The 18146-nt window shown below is 36.6% G+C and overlaps 2 protein-coding genes and 1 pseudogene across 10 annotated transcripts in view; 2 read left to right on the forward strand and 1 right to left on the reverse strand.

Annotated features, from left to right (window-relative positions):
- tbc1d10b (TBC1 domain family, member 10b) overlaps positions 1-18146 on the forward strand; it is a 442453-nt gene that overhangs the window by 101393 nt on the left and 322914 nt on the right. The gene's annotated exons all lie outside the window — the stretch shown is intronic.
- Positions 4-12900, reverse strand: si:ch211-195b15.7. 7 transcript variants are annotated; one of them, XR_015480969.1, is made up of 14 exons: positions 12781-12900; positions 12589-12680; positions 12241-12288; positions 11993-12010; positions 10989-11081; positions 9934-10541; positions 9695-9830; positions 7618-7806; positions 6653-6747; positions 6415-6565; positions 4956-5051; positions 4050-4585; positions 2154-3965; positions 4-858 (listed from the first exon to the last, which is right to left on the reverse strand). XR_015480969.1 is itself a non-coding variant. In XM_087244740.1 (14 exons), exons 2-14 carry the CDS (start codon positions 12676-12678, stop codon positions 723-725), a joined length of 2076 nt encoding a protein of 691 aa, XP_087100866.1. In that variant the 5' UTR covers positions 12679-12680; positions 12781-12900; the 3' UTR covers positions 4-722. The 7 variants fall into 7 exon arrangements, 3 of the variants coding, with proteins under 3 accessions (XP_087100866.1, XP_087100868.1, XP_087100867.1); XR_015480971.1 differs by having other exon boundaries at positions 2154-2424; positions 4441-4585; positions 6383-6565; XM_087244740.1 differs by having other exon boundaries at positions 2154-2424; positions 4441-4585.
- On the forward strand, positions 14935-17631 carry LOC100534937 (insulin-like; annotated as a pseudogene). The gene is made up of 3 exons (XR_015481554.1): positions 14935-14949; positions 15214-15409; positions 17393-17631. The product of XR_015481554.1 is annotated as an insulin-like, transcript variant X1 (transcript).

An 18146-nucleotide genomic window follows, 5' to 3' on the forward strand; every position in this document is an offset into this window, starting at 1 on the left:
GACTGCCTTGGATCTTTCTTTATTGTTTATTTGTTCTTAGTGTACAAGCTGCTATTTTGCATTTAAGATGTGTATGAATGGAGAGAATGCACTGGAAATCAAGCAGTACAGCCAAGCAACCTGCTCTGAACACTGTAATCATGTTCAAAAGTTCCCAGTGCTGACTAATCACTCTGCAAATGAAAGCGTTTCTCTGAGGAGTTGAATAATGACATTATTTTCATGATTTTTCATGATTCTCGGTGTAAGGTGCCAGCATTCAAGAGTGTCAGACCAGCCTCAGCAGTTCTTCAAGGTAAACATTCCACTCCTGCTGGAGCGCCAGGGAAAAAAAAAGAAGCCGTAGAACTGCATTTCCTGTTGTTACCATGGTAACATTACCATGGCAACAGCAGCAGCATTTTCCAGGAGTGTTTGTCTGTCTTTGGTGTGATGCCCATTTCGCTCTTTGTCTCTTTCTTTCTCCTTTGCTTTTGAGTAGCTTCCTAATTGACTGTTTCTAGCTTATGAGTAATAACAAATAAATCACATTCTCTGCTATAATATAAATTACTTTTATCCTTATTTTAATCACATCATAGAGAGCTTCATTTTTTTCACATTACATATTCTGAACATTTTCGTAAGATATAGTTTGCTCCACTATCATGTTTTGTCACTATATTTGTTATGAGTATAAAATATCTTGCCTCTTATTAATCATCTTGACATCCACTCCTTCCTTACTGCTCTGTCTCACTACCATCATCATCTTCCTCATCTTCCTCCTCCTCCTGCACAGCGCTGTGTCTCGTCTGGCCACACAGCGGCGCTAGTTTGCCGTCAGTGGTCACTCCCATCGGCTGAATGATCTTGCCCCTGAGCGGATGTGGTGAGCAAAAACAGTTCATTTATTAACATGTTTATTAGGAAATGGGTAAGTAGTGCACTAAACAGTGGTGGAAAGCGGCTGTTTTTATTTTACTGGAGTACTTGGGCACATTTTTAAAGTATCTCTACAAGACTTTCATATTTTTTGGAAACATGTACTCAGAGGCGGATTTGGGGGCCCTAGCAGTAAAACTCAAAACACTCTCTTTCTCTGTAGATATTTTTTTTCTCTGTATATGTGTTTTTATGTAAGTAAACTGCATGTTAAAATATATTTTAAGTGGAAGCTTTATCTTGTTAATGTAAAATTAAATACAATAAAATCACAAATATAAAACACAAGTTCACAAACTAATTATAAGTACAGTTAAATAACCATTTTTGTGATTAGACTTTAATATCTGCGTGTGCAGTACGGAGAGAACGTTGCACTATTCATGGTGGGGGTCCTCAGTTTTGAAAAGAACTATAAGTATTTAAATCTTAATGATTATAGACAGATTTTACAACATATGATAAAAAAGTATAAACTAGCTTTAGGAATAATATAGGCTTCATGGCATTAGTTGGGGCCCTAAGTGGCTGCTTACCTTGCTTATAGGTTAAGTCCACCCCTGCTTATACTCAATAATTTCCATAACAAAATTTTGTTCCCTGAAATTTCCTGAATTTAGTGAAGTAAAACGTTTTTAACAGGAGAAATGTTTAGACATGAAGAGTTGCAGGCCCGTAGCCAGCCTAGTGAAAGTGGTGGTTCTTTTTTCTTAAAAAGTTGACCTTCTCTTCTTATTCATTCATTCATTTATTTTCTTGTCGGCTTAGTCCCTTTATTAATCCGGGGAAGCCACAGCAGAATTAACCACCTACTTATCCAGCACATTTTTACGCAGCGGATGCCCTTCCAACCACAACCCATCTTTGGGAAACAATCACACACACACACATTCACACACGCACTCATACACTATGGACAATTAAGCCTACCCAATTCACCTGTACCGCATGTCTTTGGACTGTGGGGAAAACCGGAGCACCCGGAGAACAGCGGCACTGCCTCGCCGCATTTAATATTTAGTAAATTTAAAAATTAGGAATTATTGTCTCAAGCCAAATTGAAAAAGAAACTCTTTTTTTTTTTTACTTGAGTAACATTTTATCAGGCTAGCTATACTTTTAATCAAGTCTGTTTGTCTGCCCCTGCCACTACATTTGTGAAGGATCCCTCTCTCAAACACACACACACACACACACACACACACACACACACACACAAACATACATACCGTGACAGCCTGTTGAACATATTTATGAGTCTGAGTGCCTCTGCCTCTTTCTCTTCCTCAGTCATCCCTTCCATTGGATCAGGCTGTTCCTCCTCCACCCGTCCCGTTACAGGGTTAATCCTGTCCCGGGCCTGTCTGTACTCCTCCGTGTCTGAGTCAGAGTCACTGGAGTACTGTGGTTGAGGAGAAGAGCCACGGCCGTTCAAAAGACCCCGTGCTGCCAACAGTCCAGCTGCATTACCGTAACCAGTGTACTTCACAAACCTGCTCACTGGGAGAGGATGAGATCAAGAATTTCAAACAGACAGCAGTGTTTTAGATGTCACAGAAAGGTGTTTCTCACATAAAGGTCATTTCTGTTACAAAAAAGAAGGACATTTTGCAGAATAGAGTGGAGAAAAGATAAAACTCTATCGCTTGAAGATACAATAAATACATTAACACAGCAGTTTTAAGTGCCTATATAATATATTAAGTGGGCCATTTAACAAACCCTTCAATTAGCCAATGCCAAAAAAAGCTAAAAATAGCTAGTTTATTCAGAAAATAATAAATGCTGATTTGTACAAAATACTGAATAATTTATAAACAAAATGACAATGTTTAGATTCACAGTAATAATGCTTTAAATCCACACACACACTCATACACTATGGACAATTTAGCCGACCCAATACACCTGTACCACATGTCTTTGGACTGTGGGGGAAACCCACGCGAACGCAGGGAGAACATGCAAACTCCACACAGAAACACCAAACGACCCAGCTGAGGCTCAAACCAGTGACCTTCTTGCTGTAAGGCGACAGCACTAGCTACTGCGCCACTGCGTCACCCCATATAAGCAATTCATAACAACAAAATCTACATAAGATTTGCGTGACTAAAAGAGTTTTAAAACATAACGTTACTTGTCTAAAATAAATACTTCAGCTATGGTGTTGTTCTTTCTCCAAAAGTAACTCCAATATTGATTCAGGATTTTAAAGTTTTGATTCAGCATTTGTTTTTACTCATCACTCTCTCTCTCTTGTGTGCATATTGGACTTTGAAGAGACTTTCAACCAGCACAACAAAAATGTTTCTGAGGACAATCACCTACTGCACCTTTAAGGAAGGATGTATTTTTGTGGGCCAAAATGTGAGACATAGTTAGCACTTCTGGCTTAATTTTTTTAAATACATTTTTGGTTAATTTTGTCATCGAACCATGAGGAAACACTGATTCTGATCTGCTGTCGAGGGAGAACATGCAAACTCCACACAGAAATGCCAACTGACCCAGCCGAGGTTCAAAACCAGCAGCCTTCTTGCTGTGAGGCAACAGCACTACCTACTGCGTCACCGCATCGCTGTCACAGTGTTTATTTACTCCAATAATTTAAATGCTATTTTGAGTTAATCATTTTTGTAAGAAAGCGATTGTGAACTCAAGACTGTAAAAATAAACTACACTCTACATACTATAACTTTGAACCCAATGGTTGAGTTAAAATATTTGGTATTTGGTGGGTTATTTTTTAACCTTTATTGGGTTATTTATTTAATAACTCAACCAGTTGGGTTAAAAAAGTTTGAATTTCAACAGTCAACTGATTTAACTGACACAGAACAGCTGTATTAATATGCGTACATAATGTTGTTTTTGCGTTATAAAGTTTATTTAAGCTCTAACGCAATAATGTTTTGCTTTTTGATCAAATTACCTCTGTATCATGTGTTTTATATCCGTTTCAACACTCTTAATTGTTGATGATTTGAACGAGCACTTCATAGCTGATCTATATTAAATGGATGAAAACGCTTAAGTGTCTGAAACTTAAAATGTAATGGAAATAAAAGCATTTTTTATATTTTTGAAAACTCTTCTATAGTAGTAGTACTAGTAATAGTAGCAGTAGTAATACCAGAATGGAAAAAATTACATTTATTCAAAATAAGCCAATGCAATGGGTTAAAATAACCCATAGTTAGGAAGGTGCTATAATCGTTGGGTTATATGTTGGGGTATTTTTAACCCAAGTATTTTGACTGAGTAAAGAGAAAAGTTTTTTTCCTGTCTGGTATGATGATTAATAATAAGTTGATGTTACTGATGTATGTCATAGAATAAAGCAGGATTTGTTTGAGAGAAAAAGACCAGAGCAGTGATATCTGCCTGGCTGGACTACAAAAAGTACATCATATATTGAGCACTCTGTATTATAACATGTTCATACCATGTTACTTGAAAATCTAAATCATTCAGCTAGACATATGTCATGGTTCAAGAGATGCATTTACATACCATTTTCTTTGCATAGCACAAAGAGAAGCTCAGCTGCACAGTGCTTGATATCAGTGTCGACATGGGTCATTAGTCTCACTAGTCTGCTTCTCAGTGTGTTCCCCTGCTCAGGCCTCAGCTCAACGTCTCTCAGTGGAGGCAGGATCTGCTCAAAAATAGCACAGGTTCAGGCTCCTTGTACACAACCACGAGAATAAGAAGAATATATTGTGTCATATTTAAAGTGCCATGTTTTAAAAGTTCTTCAATAATAATACCTAAATTTAAAGGTCACCCAAGCCTTTAAATGTAGAGCCAAGTGTATTAATATTGTTTCTCAAGTATTGTTTTTTATTATTTTCAAAGGGCCATTACCTTGCATTCTATGATTCACCTTGACCCAATTTGAAGTCTTCTTTAATGTTCTACTGATAGAAAAAAATCAACTACATCTTGGATGGCCTGGGTGAGTAAACTTACAGCAATTTTAAGTTTTACCTGAACAGATTTAACACACACTGAAATGTAAGACCTACCTGCTGCCGGAGATAGTGCCTGGTTTCCCTGTGTGCTTTGCTGCTTTCCGTCAGCAGGTTTAACACTGGAGTAAGCTTTTCCTTCAGCTTGTGGCCCTGTTTTATTCACATTTAAAGACATAACAATTAGCGTGAAATAAATAGTAGCACGGTCAGAAATGTATATATTCTTTTTATTATGGGCCAATGTTTTACATGGGGCATGGAAATAAGTTTGTTAATTATCTTATTAATTATGTTCACATTATCTTTTATGCCAATTGCATAAATTGAATCAGTTACTTCAGTCTATCAGAATACTTTAGATTGTTCGAAAAACATTAAGCTGGCTACAATTGTATGTCAATAATACATTGAAGGAAAATTATTACAGGGTGGGCTGCAATGACAAAAATACATTTAATATTGTAATATCGATTTTTAATATTGTTTAATAGAATAAGGCCAACGTTTTGTGTTTGGAGAAATGGCACATCATCATCTCGCCATACAGACATAACATGTTTTTTGCCTCCTTATACTGAATTTGTGTAACAAGCCCATATTTATTTCTGACCCTGAATTATACACATGCAGAATATTTTAGCCCCATCTCAGTTTTTTCAAGAGCTTTTTAAGAGATTGCTGATTTGAAAATGAAAATTCTACCAGTTTAGTTATGTAAAATTGAGTCCCAATTTTAAATAACTAATAGGTGCTTAAATGAAAAAAATAAATAAATAAAACAAGTACAATGTAATTACATACAGATTCCGTCACTGCATCATCTAGTTACTGTTTGTGTAATTTAAAGCATTTTTTTCTTGTTTGATCCCTGGATTGTTTATCATGTTTTTGATTGATTACCACCTGTCTTGACTATTCACCTGGTTTTTTTGGACTACGCTCTTGGAGTGTCTTATTTTTGTTCTTCCCCTGCCTGTTTCACCATGAGACTGTTTTAAAAAACACATAGACATCTACTCCTCCCTCACATGTTCCCTACACTATAAATATATAGTGGGACTAAAATCTGTCATCACTTTCGCTCCCTTGTATTATAGCAGACACGTTTATTTCTTCTGTGAAACAGAATATTAGTAACCAAACTATTTTGGTTAAAGGGATACTTCACCATAAATTGAACACCATGTCATAATTTACTCACCCAACAGACTTGTACCAAATCTGTTGTTTTTTTGTTCTGTTGAAAATATATTAAACAATGTTGGAAACCTGGAACCCCTCACACTGGTTTGGAACAAGTCAAGGGTCTGTTAACATGAGAGTGTTCATTTTTGGTTGAGCTATCCCTTTAACACTTAGCTAAAACATTTATCAAAATATTTTCTTTAAGATACACTTTTTTTTCTTTTTGGTAAACTTATTTAGCATGTTTTGGAAACTGAATTCCAGTCTATGCAGTTTTTCGAAATCAAGCCATTAACCTTGGCGTTACAAGAGCCGTGCTCATTCTCACTCTGTCCAGTCTTTTCTCCATGAAGAGCAGCAAAGTGTGGACACAGTCCATGTTGACACCACCAGACTCCTCTGAATCTTCAGACAGGCGAACAGAAAGCAGGACATCCAGGCACTGCAGAGGGAGCGCTGAGAGCACATTCACTGTGTGTCTGTGGACATTCAGCACAGAAGAGATGAAGATCAAGAGCAAGAGACCTCTCCAGACTTCATCACACTGGCTTGATTCTCATTCTCACCCTTGCAGCTCCTCTTTTCTGTCCTCTCCCTCACAGGGCACGAGCAGGCAGTGACGCAGGACTGCAGCTAGGCGACGGTACAAAGCTGCAGCCTCCTGAGCCAGGAGAAAGAGAACCAGAATGTTGATGGTAAAATCAATTTTTTCACATTATACTATTGTTAATATATTAGGGAAAACATGTTTTTACAGATGAAAATCATCTTTTTTTAGTATTTCATTGTACAACAAATGGTTACTTTTTTGTATATCTGCATTTCATTTCCTCTAATAGCATCAAATTCATAAAGCGACAAAAATGTCATGCAAAAAACTGTTGGAATGATTTTAGAAACAAAACGTAGTTAATGTAACTCGGGAATACATTGTTTGAATCCATTTCTTCATCATAATTTATTTAAATTGTGTTAAAAAAACAGTTTTTATTGACATCATCCTGCAAGATTCATTTTGGGAAAAGAACTCAGCATCAGTGAGTATCAGCAATGCATTTGAAAAATTATGTGATGTTTTGTGCTTTTATTTGGTTTGTCTCTGTTTAATATTTAAAAAAAAAATCTATACACACTTTAAAATACAGGTTCCTCATTTATGTTTCCATGAAGAAAGTTTAACATTCATCTGTTGTACCTTAATTTTTTAAAGTGTTTAAAAAATTAAGTTTCTAAAGTTTCTAAAACAAAACAAAAATATTTATCTTTCACAACACTCCTAAAAGGTTTTTTAAACGTCAAATTAGATTGTTAGGAGCAATGATTAATTATTAAATAATTAATTAATTATTAAATTAGTAATTAAATAGTTAAAAATATATTAAAAGAAAATACATATTGAAAAATCTAAACCAACCCTTAATCTTTAACAATTACCTGCCTGTGTAATATTGTACTATTGGGTATATACATAAATACGTTAAATATAGAGTTAAAAGATGGTTATTATAGTCAAAGAAATAACAGCATTTACCTCGTCTAAGTCCTGTCTGTGCACACTGTAGGTGATGTTGAACAGGGTCTTCAGGATCTCCAGGGCTCGCTGAGAAAGTTCCTTACACAAAGGTGGAGCTGTCAGGTCAGTCAGCACTTCGTGTGTTTCACCCCAGATCACGTCTAAACACTGTTCCAGAGCTGCGGTCAGCATGGACACACCACGCTCCTAACGGCAGGAAAAACACAGATTGAGTTTAACAGAAGTATTTGTAGCCATTTCTTTTATATAGTGTGTGACCCCTAGAGCAGTGTATTTAATCCCGGGGTCCACTAGAGGGCCTCTGTACATTTTCAAGATGATTTTCAAGTGATTTACAACGATACAAATCAAACTCATAGCAAACTCAAATCATTCTCGTAGCTTAAGAATATTTTGATTGAACCACTGAAGACATGTGGTCTGTGTTGGGGTTGTTTCTGGTATTTTTCTGGACTTTGAATAAGTCGAGAACCTTGCAGTCTATGGAGGATGAGAGAGCTCTATGATTTCATCTTGAATATCTTAATTTTTATTCCGAATACAAACAAAAGTCTCAGGGATTTGGAACGCCATGAGGGTGAGTAATTAATAACATTAATTATCAGAGCTTGATTAGCCAGCCCAGATGTGTCTAATTAGGTTTGGAACTAAACTCAGGGTTCATACACTTTTTTACTACAAAAAGTCCATGACCTTTTCAGGACTTTCAAGTCAATGCTTATGACCCAATGTTTTATCTATGTAATGCTAAGTCATAAGAAAAACAATGCACGTTTAAATTTATTACAGCATATCGTAAAACACATAAAAATCTCTTTAGTTTAAGTTAATTTTTATATTTACTGTATGTAAAATAGATGATGCTTACACAGCACTAATGGTGTGAGACCATGTTTCTGGCCAAGAAAAGAAATAAAAACATCTAACCTCCATTCCAGATTACAGATATTTGACAAACTAATTTTAAATAATGGTAATAGTTTGCTAAACTAGTAATAGTTGGTAAAACTACTTCTGTAGGTAAAACTTAAGCTGCGATCACACTGCACTTTTTACTCCATAGACTTCCATAGGCATACGAATGCGGCAGACCAAAAAATGCAAGCATGTGCAACAAGTTTCACTGCATTCGAAAGTTCAAGCTTGGTGAATTCTTAAGCTTTTGCCGCCGACTTGCGGCACTGGTGTGTGTACCCTGATAGAAACCTATGTTTAGAATTCTGAAATGCGTGGCGCTGCGCGGCGCCGAGCGGCGCTTCTGGTGTGCGACCTGTTTTAGACCAATAGACGACAGTTAAAAATAAGAAATTTTAAATATGGAGCAATCGCTCACTTTTGTTAACGTCTAATCATTTTAATCCCGCCCCTTTTCGCAGCCCCATACGTAAGAGTTTCACAAGCACAATATCTAGTGTGACCACAGCTTAGGTCGTTTTGGACAAAAACGTCTGCTAAATAACTAAATGTAAATGTAATTTCCATTACTTTTCCAAAACCTTGTGGGTTTTTTAGTTTTTCCAAAACTTTTCCAGGGGAGGGGGTGGGGGTCAGTCTTTTAATACTAAGAAATAGTTTGCTCTGATCTGTATTTTAAATGTTTACAATAATAATTACAATAATAGATAATATAAATATACATTTGATCACACCCCTATAACGGTTTGTAACACTGTGGACATGATTTATTCAATAGTCTGAAACTGCAGATGTAGACCCCTACAAAAGACATAAAGTAAAAATATAAGTTTGTTTCTACATACAGCCTACAAGTAAAGTCAAATTAGATGTATAGTTTGTATAATTTGAACTACATTAACTTCTAAATTAGCTAATCAGAGTATACAGTAGGGTAGAGTACACTAAATATCCCTCACCAAACTGAAATGCGTAAATTTAATTAACTGAAGCATGTATTAGACAAATGAACTTAACCAAAAAAGTTAACCACCCCGACTGTCAATGCATAATTCGCACCATGGTCGCAGCTGCATCTTTCAGTCAACCAAGGGGTCAGCTACTGCGCCCGTGAAGTCCCTCTGCTTTATGGGCACATGTTTGCATGATCTATAATTACCTGGCAGAGTTCAATCCTGAGCTCAGGCCGTAAAGCAGTCAACAAAAACAGAAGCCGCAGTTCATAAAACTGACCGCTTGGAGGTGATGAGGAATGTATCCCATCTTTAATTCTCACTGATAGGCCATGAAGTAACCTGGTCGAGAAAAAAACAAAGCACATGACAGTGAGTTTTCACAACTATTCTGACCTACTCAACAAAACCATATCTGGCAAATGTTTCAAACTGTGAGTCTCACCTCAGTGTGCTGGCTCTCTCTTGTGCTTTCGGGCTGTTGTAGATGACATTGCACAGGGTTTTCATCGCCTCTTTCCTCCAGATCTCACCATCATCATGTCCTTCCTCACCCTCCTCATCCCTCTCTCCTCTGGTCTCCCTCTTTCCTCTTGTCAACAGCCCACACACTCCATCTTTCCTTACACTTTCTTCACAGTGGTCGTTTTGTGTTTCTCTGGGATTAGATGTATTATTCATAGGGCTGAAGTGCAGACCTCCTTCTCTGACCGAAGACGCAGCGCAGACTGTAGAGCCACAACATGAATCATCTGTCTCACTGCAACATGCTGGACATTGGGTGTTGGTGTCATTATCTGGAAGTGTGTCAGTCTCGTTCTCAGGAGCGACGTCGTTGTGTGAGGAGCCCCACTGATCATCCTCTTCCTCAGGCCAGGTTGGCAGGGCAGAGATGCCCCCGAGCCGAGCGAGAGTTATGATGGCATAGTCTGTAATCAGGGGTGCCAGAGCCTTTCGGTCCCGTGAGATGATCCTCAGAGTTCGCAGACACACTCTCAAAACGCCCGGCTGCAGGCGCATGCGAATAAACCAGATCAGAGCCGCAGCAAGCCTCTGAAAGAGATAGACATCAGGGAAAGATATTTGAACCCTCTGTGTTTACAGACAGATAGACAGAGAGAGAGTTGGATGGATGGGTCTGTGGATAAATTAGATAGGTAGATAGATAGATAGATAGATAGATAGATAGATAGATAGATAGATAGATAGATAGATAGATAGATAGATAGATAGATAGATAGATAGATAGATGGATGGATGGATGGATGGATGGATGGATGGATGGATGGATGGATGGATGGATGGATGGATGGATGGATGGATGGATGGATGGATGGATGGATGGATGGATGGATGGATGGATGGATGGATGGATGGATGGATGGATGGATGGATGGATGGATGGATTTTGAATTAACTTTAACACATGGCCGTGATGTGTGGGTTGCTGGGTCTGCACTTTTTTGGCAATATGTGTGAGAGAAGTTTTGTTTGACTCACTCTCCGCAGAACAAGGTCTGGATCCTCACTGTTATCAGAGTCACAGTCTGAGTCAGAGTCTGGAACGTACTCTCTCACTTTATTCCTGCGGAACTGAGTGGAGCAGAACAAACACACATTCAGAAAAGACGATACAATGTGAGGTTAAACAGACTTTAGCAGTTATGAGAGGTGACAGAAGAAAAGAATCACGTCGATGTCTGCATATCAAACTCAAGATGCTGATTTAAATGCTGACCTGCTTCTTACGATATTTAACTTCACTGAAGTTCATTGAAGACCAATAAAAGCTTCGGGTGTTATCCATGAACACAAGGAGAGATTATAAAAGCTTTATTTTGTGGGTATGAGCGTGACGAACAGCGTTAAATGGCTTTTGTGGAGGTATAAGTACCAATAAATTCTCTTTTTGACAGATGCCGCAATGATTGGTACTCAGTAACAACAAAATAATGAGCTCAAAAGAGTTTACAGGTCCATCCGGCCCAGTTACTATGTACAAGTGCCACAGGGGGACATAGACAGTGAAAATATTACTTACAGATTACACACCTCTCTCATTTTTTCCTCACTCCGTATACTTTATTTAGTTCATTCATTTTCTTTTCAGCTTAGTCCCTCTATTAATCAGGGGTCGCCACAGCGGAATGAACCGCCAGTTTATCCAGCATATGTTTAATGCAGTGGATGCCTTTCCAGCTGCAACCTATCACTGGGAAACACCCATACACACTCTTTAACACGCATACACAACGGCCAATTTAGCTTATTCAATTCACCTATATACCGCATATCTTTAGATTGTGGGAAAAACTGGAGCACCTAGAGGAGAGCCACGTGAACATGTGGAGAACATGCAAACTCCACACAGACATGCCAACTGACCAAGCCGAGACTCTAACCAGCCACTTTCTTGCTGTGAGGTAAAAGTGCTGAGCCCCCATGTTGCCCACTACTTTATTCATCTAAACAGAAATACTCTGAAGGTCATGTGAAAGATTTACCTCTTCCAGCTCTCTTTGCTGTTCTCGGTTCAAGCATTGGAGAATAATGAGGAAAGAGAAGTATCAGGATAGAAAACATGCTTGTATTATATATCCACTGAATAAATGAGATGAGATGAGGATGAACTGAAGGATAAGTGAAGGTGGATGAGTGAGATTTACATTATTAGCTGTGTTAATCCAAACCATGTGTGCCCTCAGATTGAGGACGGAGGATAAACAAACATAGAATAGACGTCACACTTTACCTTTTTTCTCTCCCTTTCTTCCACATCAAAAAAGAAGCTTTGTGAGTTCTGTAAATAACAAAAGAATTGAATTAATAGGTGAACTATATGAGTGCTCCTGTCAGATTAGACAGATTAAAACTTAAGACCGCACCACAAAAACTATAAAATGACTAGGCAAGTAATGAGAAACCCCCTTCAGGTTTACCCCAGTCCTGTTGTCATGGAAACTGCAAATATCTGAGTGTTGGTGAAGTAGTAGGAGAATCTAACAGTTTTTTTTCTGGCGTGCACAGCGGTGATCATATTAAGCACAGAATTAATCTTATTATGTTTAATGAAATTTCAGCACGTTGTAATGGTTTTTACCTCAGTGTTGTAATCATCCAGATGACTTTGAACATTGTCTTGGTCGCCTTGTTTGATGAACTGAATAATCTTCTCCACATCCACAGTCATTCCTAATTATAATACAAAATATATAAAGATCATTTACATTTATGAAAAGAACAAAAAAAAAACATACAATAGTTAGAGATGCATTCATATCACTGCACTTACCCTCTGTGGTGTTAAAAGCAGTTTTTTTTAAATAAAGGTTTTCCCTTGGGTTTCCCTGCAAACAATAGTTTTTACTGAGTGTAGGCTGTGTCAGTCTTCATGGGTTCCTCTTTGTAATCTGACAGGCCTCAGATTTAGCTTTGAGTTTCCCTAAACTAATCCCACCCATCCTCTCTCACTCTTTCACAACACTGCCAAATCTATGCCTCCATTTTAGTTTGGTATAAACCAGGGGTGCCCAAACTTTTTCTTATGAATGGCCAAAAAACAAACATAATTGAGGGCTGTGGTGGGCCGAAGGTAAATATATCAAACTGTATTACAAAGTTGCCGTGGGTAATTTCGTATTTTTTTAAATAATCATATTTGGTTAACTATTGCATGATACAGTTGAAGTCAGAATTATTAGCGCCCCTGTTTATTTTTTCCCCCAATTTCTGTTTAATGGAGGGAAGATTGTTTCAGCACATTTCTAAGCATAATAGTTTTAGAAACCTATTTCTAATAACTAATTTATTTCATCTTTGTCATGATGACAGTAAATAATATTTGACTAGATATTTTTCAAGACTTCTGTACAGCTTAAAGTGACATTTAAAGGCTTAACTAGGTTAATAAGGTTGAACTAGGCAGGTTAGGGTAATTAGGCAAGTTATTGTATAACGATGGTTTGTTCTGTAGACTATCGAAAAAAAATTAGCTTAAAGGGGCTAATAATTTTGACCTTAAAATTGTTTTTAAAAAAATTAAAAACTGCTTTTATTCTAGCCGAAATAAAACAAATCAGACTTTCTCCAGAAGAAAAAATATTATCAGACATACTGTGAAAATTTCCTTGCTCTGTTAAACATAATTTGGGAAATATTAAAAAAAGAAAAAAAATCTAAAGTATATATCAGTGTATATACAGTTGAAGTCAGGATTATAGACCCCCTGTTTATTTGTTTCTCCAATTTCTGTTTAACGGAGAGAAGATTTTTTTCAACAGATTTCTAAACATAATAGTTTTAATAACTCATTTCTAATAACAAATTTATTTTATCTTTGTCAAGATGACAGTAAATAATATTTAACTAGATATTTTTCAAGACACTTTTATACTGCTTAAAGTGACATTTAAAGGCTTAACTAGGTTAATTAGGTGAACTAGGCAGGTTAGGGTAATTAGGCGAGTTATTGTATAATGATGGTTTGTTCTGTAGACAGTCAAAAAAAATTAGCTTAAAGGGGCTAATACTTTTGTCCTTAAAATGGTGTTGAAAAAATATCTGCTTTTATTTTAGCTGAAATAAAACAAATAGGAGTTTCTCCAGAAGAAAAAATATTATCAGACATACTGTGACAATTTCCATGCTCTGTTAAACATTATTTGGGGAATATTTAAAAAAGAAAAAAAATCAAAGGGGGGCTAATAATTCTGACTTCAACTAATTTAATTTTTTTTACATTTTATAATTAATTTATTATAATAAAAACAAACAATTACATTTATAACAAAATGATAAATTAGAAAACATTTGATTAAAACATTTGATTCAGGCTTGTTAATTTGTAGCTCAACAATAAAACGAACAAATAAAAGATTATATATGTTAAATTAGAAATGATAATCTTTATTAAAGTCATTTCCCCAATCCTCCCCTTCATTGTTTCTATCTCCTCAGATGGTATAGTTGGCCAAACCAAAGGTTTTGGGCCAGTTTTGGCCCACGGGCCCAGACATCACTAGCTCTATTGAGTGCATTGTGTCTGACATTCCATCAAGCGATGCAATCTAAGCTCGCTTCTTAAAGACTGCATCCAGATACTATTGGTCATCTCTGTTACACGCTTAAAATTAAAAGTTCCTCATTGCCATTGATGGCTCCAAAAATAACCACCTTCCGTCCTTTTCATGCCACAAAATATTATGGTATCATTTGGCTCCTCTTGGCACCTTTAATTTTAAGAGCAGTATATATTTTATTTTTGTATTAATAATGCTAAAGCAATACAATTTACTGCAAGAGTTATCCTCAGAACAGGAGCGCTAATTAGCGAGAAAGCCAATAGGGCCAGACAATAGGAGTTAGGGAAAAAAAGCTGCTATGCTGGCATTCAGACAACAGTGAGAAAAAGACAGAGGGTTGGAAAGAGAGAGAGAGTAAAGGAGAGATGAAAGCAGCGCAGGTTTATATAAAGCTTAATAGGGGTAATTAAATAAAGTGGGGGTCAGAAAGAGAAAGGCTGGGGTGAGCTGATAGGGGTAATTATTTGTACTGATTGAAGGTGATTAATTGAGGCTAGTTGTTCAGCTCACTGATGGACCCTCATAAAAAGCAGGGTGCATTAGGACAGAAACAGAAGGGAGAGAGAATAACTGGCTCTCGGGACACATTCACTCTTGACAGGACACAATCAAAAGAGAAAGACTTGCTGTTTTTCGCTTTATAGTCTGTGAAGTTTCCTTCTAGGGAGAATAATGCAGGGGTCGGGTCTTCTGCTGCCGGCTCTTTGCTGACCCACAGTGGCGCGGGAGGGAAGCGGAGGCTGTGCGTGATTCAGCTCGTGGAGGCGCTGCTGATCGTCTGCGGAGAGAAGGGTCTCTTCCACCAGCCCTGGGGGAGGCGTGTCCGAGAGCACAAACTCCGTAAGTTACCATGCGCAAAGCTTTTTGCCTGATAACCTACATTCAGTCAACTTTACAGTAGCTTACTGAGATTTTTTTCACTTTTATTGTAAAGCTGACAATATGTTACCAAAAATTGAGCATTTAACAGGCTCGTAGAGAGGGGGAGTTCGGGTGTTTCGAAAGACACATGTACCCCCCTACTGACAAAGTCCAGAATTTGGCCCCTACCATTTGTTCAATTTTTGACAGTATGCCATCATAAATTGTGAAAATAACGATTAGAAGGCTTTAACCATATAAAGTCGAGTTTACACGAGTTTACACGAGTTTTAAAGACCTATATAATATCAACCTAATCAATGTTTTATTTTAAAACAAGTTGTGTGTGATTTGATACTTCGCCCCCCTTGTGGATTTTCATGACACTGCAGGCAGTGGAAAGGCTTTTTTTTTTTTTTTTTACCTTTTTAATTACTCGAATGCTTTTTGGCTGGAAACTATTTGCTAATTTCAATATATATTATTAATAATAAATTTTATATTTACTGTGTAACTAATTTTATTAAATAGAGGTTTTTTATTAAAACAAAGCATAATAACTTAATAATCGATTTCTTATGTTACAAATAATTTGTGTTGAAATTGCATGCATCGAATTTCATACAACGACTATAAAAGATGCTTTATTTCCAAACAATCATGTTACATTTTTGTAATGTAATCTACTACATTGCAAACACAGTATTTGTATATGATTTAATTAATCTAGTGACCGAAATGCCATCTTATAATACACCTGGGGGTAAACTATATTGATCAATTTACGTGTATTTTTAGATGTCAAAAAGAATAGAGAAAGAAGATAGAAAAATAAAGTTTTAAAAATGTCATCAATACAAAAATGTGTGGCAATGAAAGTGCTATAGAGCAGTTAGAAAATCAGGAGGATGGACTCCTCTAGCCATTCAGGATGATGGTCATTCAGACAGCTGTAATGGGGTCAAGAAGTACTGCAAGTGTAGTCCAGACAAGAAGTTGAGGTCCCAACAACACACAGAAAGTCAGCAAAGTGCAACGCAGTGCTTTCTGACTGGGTTTGTGCTGTTGGGACCTCAGTTTCTTGTCTGGACTACAATTTTCTCTTTAAAATCTTCCACATCCATTTTTTTGATTCAGCTAAATAGTTTAATAAACATTTCAGTTCCAGAAAAGTAGAATTTTCTGCCTATTATTTTGATATGTCAGGTCTTACAGAAGAACAACCAATAAAATATGCATTAAAAGAAGGTTAAATGGATAAATTCAGAGTGAGGAAATGAGCTGTCCAGTTTGTTGTTCGCTGGCTAGAGTTTTAATTTAAAACAAGTTTTAACAGATTGGCAATTTTTTATTGTTATTGTTTGTTGTTTATGATGGATGATAATAAATTCATTCATTCATTCATTTTCTTGTCGGCTTAATCCCTTTATTATTCCGCGGTCACCACAGTGGAATAAACCGCCATGATAATAAATAAGCATTAAAAAATTTGTACTTTTTCATATTTATAAAATTCTAAATCAAATTAATTCAGATCAAATTATTAAGGATATTTTATTGATTATCTTTTAAGACTTTGTGTTACAAATTCAACCTCAAAATATATACAACACTGATTCATTTTTGTAAACAATTTGCAATGTAATGCATCATTTTACATATCTATTATGCTGAATGATGTTGAAACATTTCACATGCATTTTGACTTTATTTAGACAAAACAATGTATTTAAATAAAGTAAACGCGTTTATTATGCATATACAGGTTTCCGACCTCTTTGATTTGATCTTCCCAAAGACCATATAAAATGTCACAATGTCTCTGGTCTCACTCGCAGAGTGTACAGCAGAGTAGTCAACATTCCTTGGAATATTAAATGTGTTATAGCGTTATGCATGGTTCACCCGTTTTGGAGCCTTTTTGGTAACAACCAGTCATTGATAACAACACTCTTTTCACAGGCATCATGATTAAAAACAGCGCCACCTTCCTGCAGTAGAGTGGAGAGAGAGACGCGTTTGAGAAGAGGGGCATTGTGGAGCAGTGCTGTCATTTCTACTGCGACTATTATGACCTGGAGATTACTGTAACACATAGAAATCACCAGTGCTACTTCTGCATATACTTCACCTGAGTAATGATAACTAGAACCTATTAAGTGCCGCAGGTTTGAGCCTGTTTGGATGTGATCAGGAGTAAATGAGGGTTTATTTGAAATGTTACACAATGGATATGTTTCCAATAAAACAAATGCAAACATATATAGCTGTTTGCTTTTATTGGCACAAACAAGTCTGCCCTTATGAAGATGAACTGATTTCATTACAATACAACCATAAAACCATGGTTATTGTACATGTTAACCACAAAATCATCACAGTTTTGCTGCAGTAGCCACAGTTTAACCATATTTGTTATTTAAATATGTTCATACAGATGAAAACATGGCTACTACACTTTTGCTTTAATAAATGCATGGTCAATGATTACAATAAATAAGTCAAGACTGGTCATTACTTAAATTATTATTGCATTCATGCAGCTCATGCAGTAAAAGCAACATTAAAGGGTTATCATTGGTTTGACTTTGCATGATTATGTATGGCTGCAACTTAGGCTAACTTTGATTAAACAAAAGCACTTGCCAAGTATCAAAAGGAATAACTTGTCATTCTTGAAAATTATCAATAGGCCTTTAATATTTCGATGGTAAAA

This window comes from Danio rerio, chromosome 3, assembly GCF_052040795.2.
Source record: "Danio rerio strain M-AB ecotype USA chromosome 3, GRCz13ab, whole genome shotgun sequence".
Lineage (NCBI taxonomy): Eukaryota > Metazoa > Chordata > Actinopteri > Cypriniformes > Danionidae > Danio > Danio rerio.

What these genes read in the sequence shown, in the direction of transcription:
- si:ch211-195b15.7 (XM_087244740.1), bottom strand. Translation starts at nt 12,678, where the DNA reads ATGACTGTGGATGTGGAGAAGATTATTCAGTTCATCAAACAAGGCGAC. An exon ending in AGAAAAGAGGAGCTGCAAGG is followed by an intron (nt 6,566 to 6,652) that starts GTGAGAATGAGA and finishes GAATGTCCACAG; the next exon opens with ACACACAGTGAATGTGCTCT. An exon ending in TGGAGAAAAGACTGGACAGA is followed by an intron (nt 5,052 to 6,414) that starts GTGAGAATGAGC and finishes TGAATAAAACAG; the next exon opens with GGCCACAAGCTGAAGGAAAA.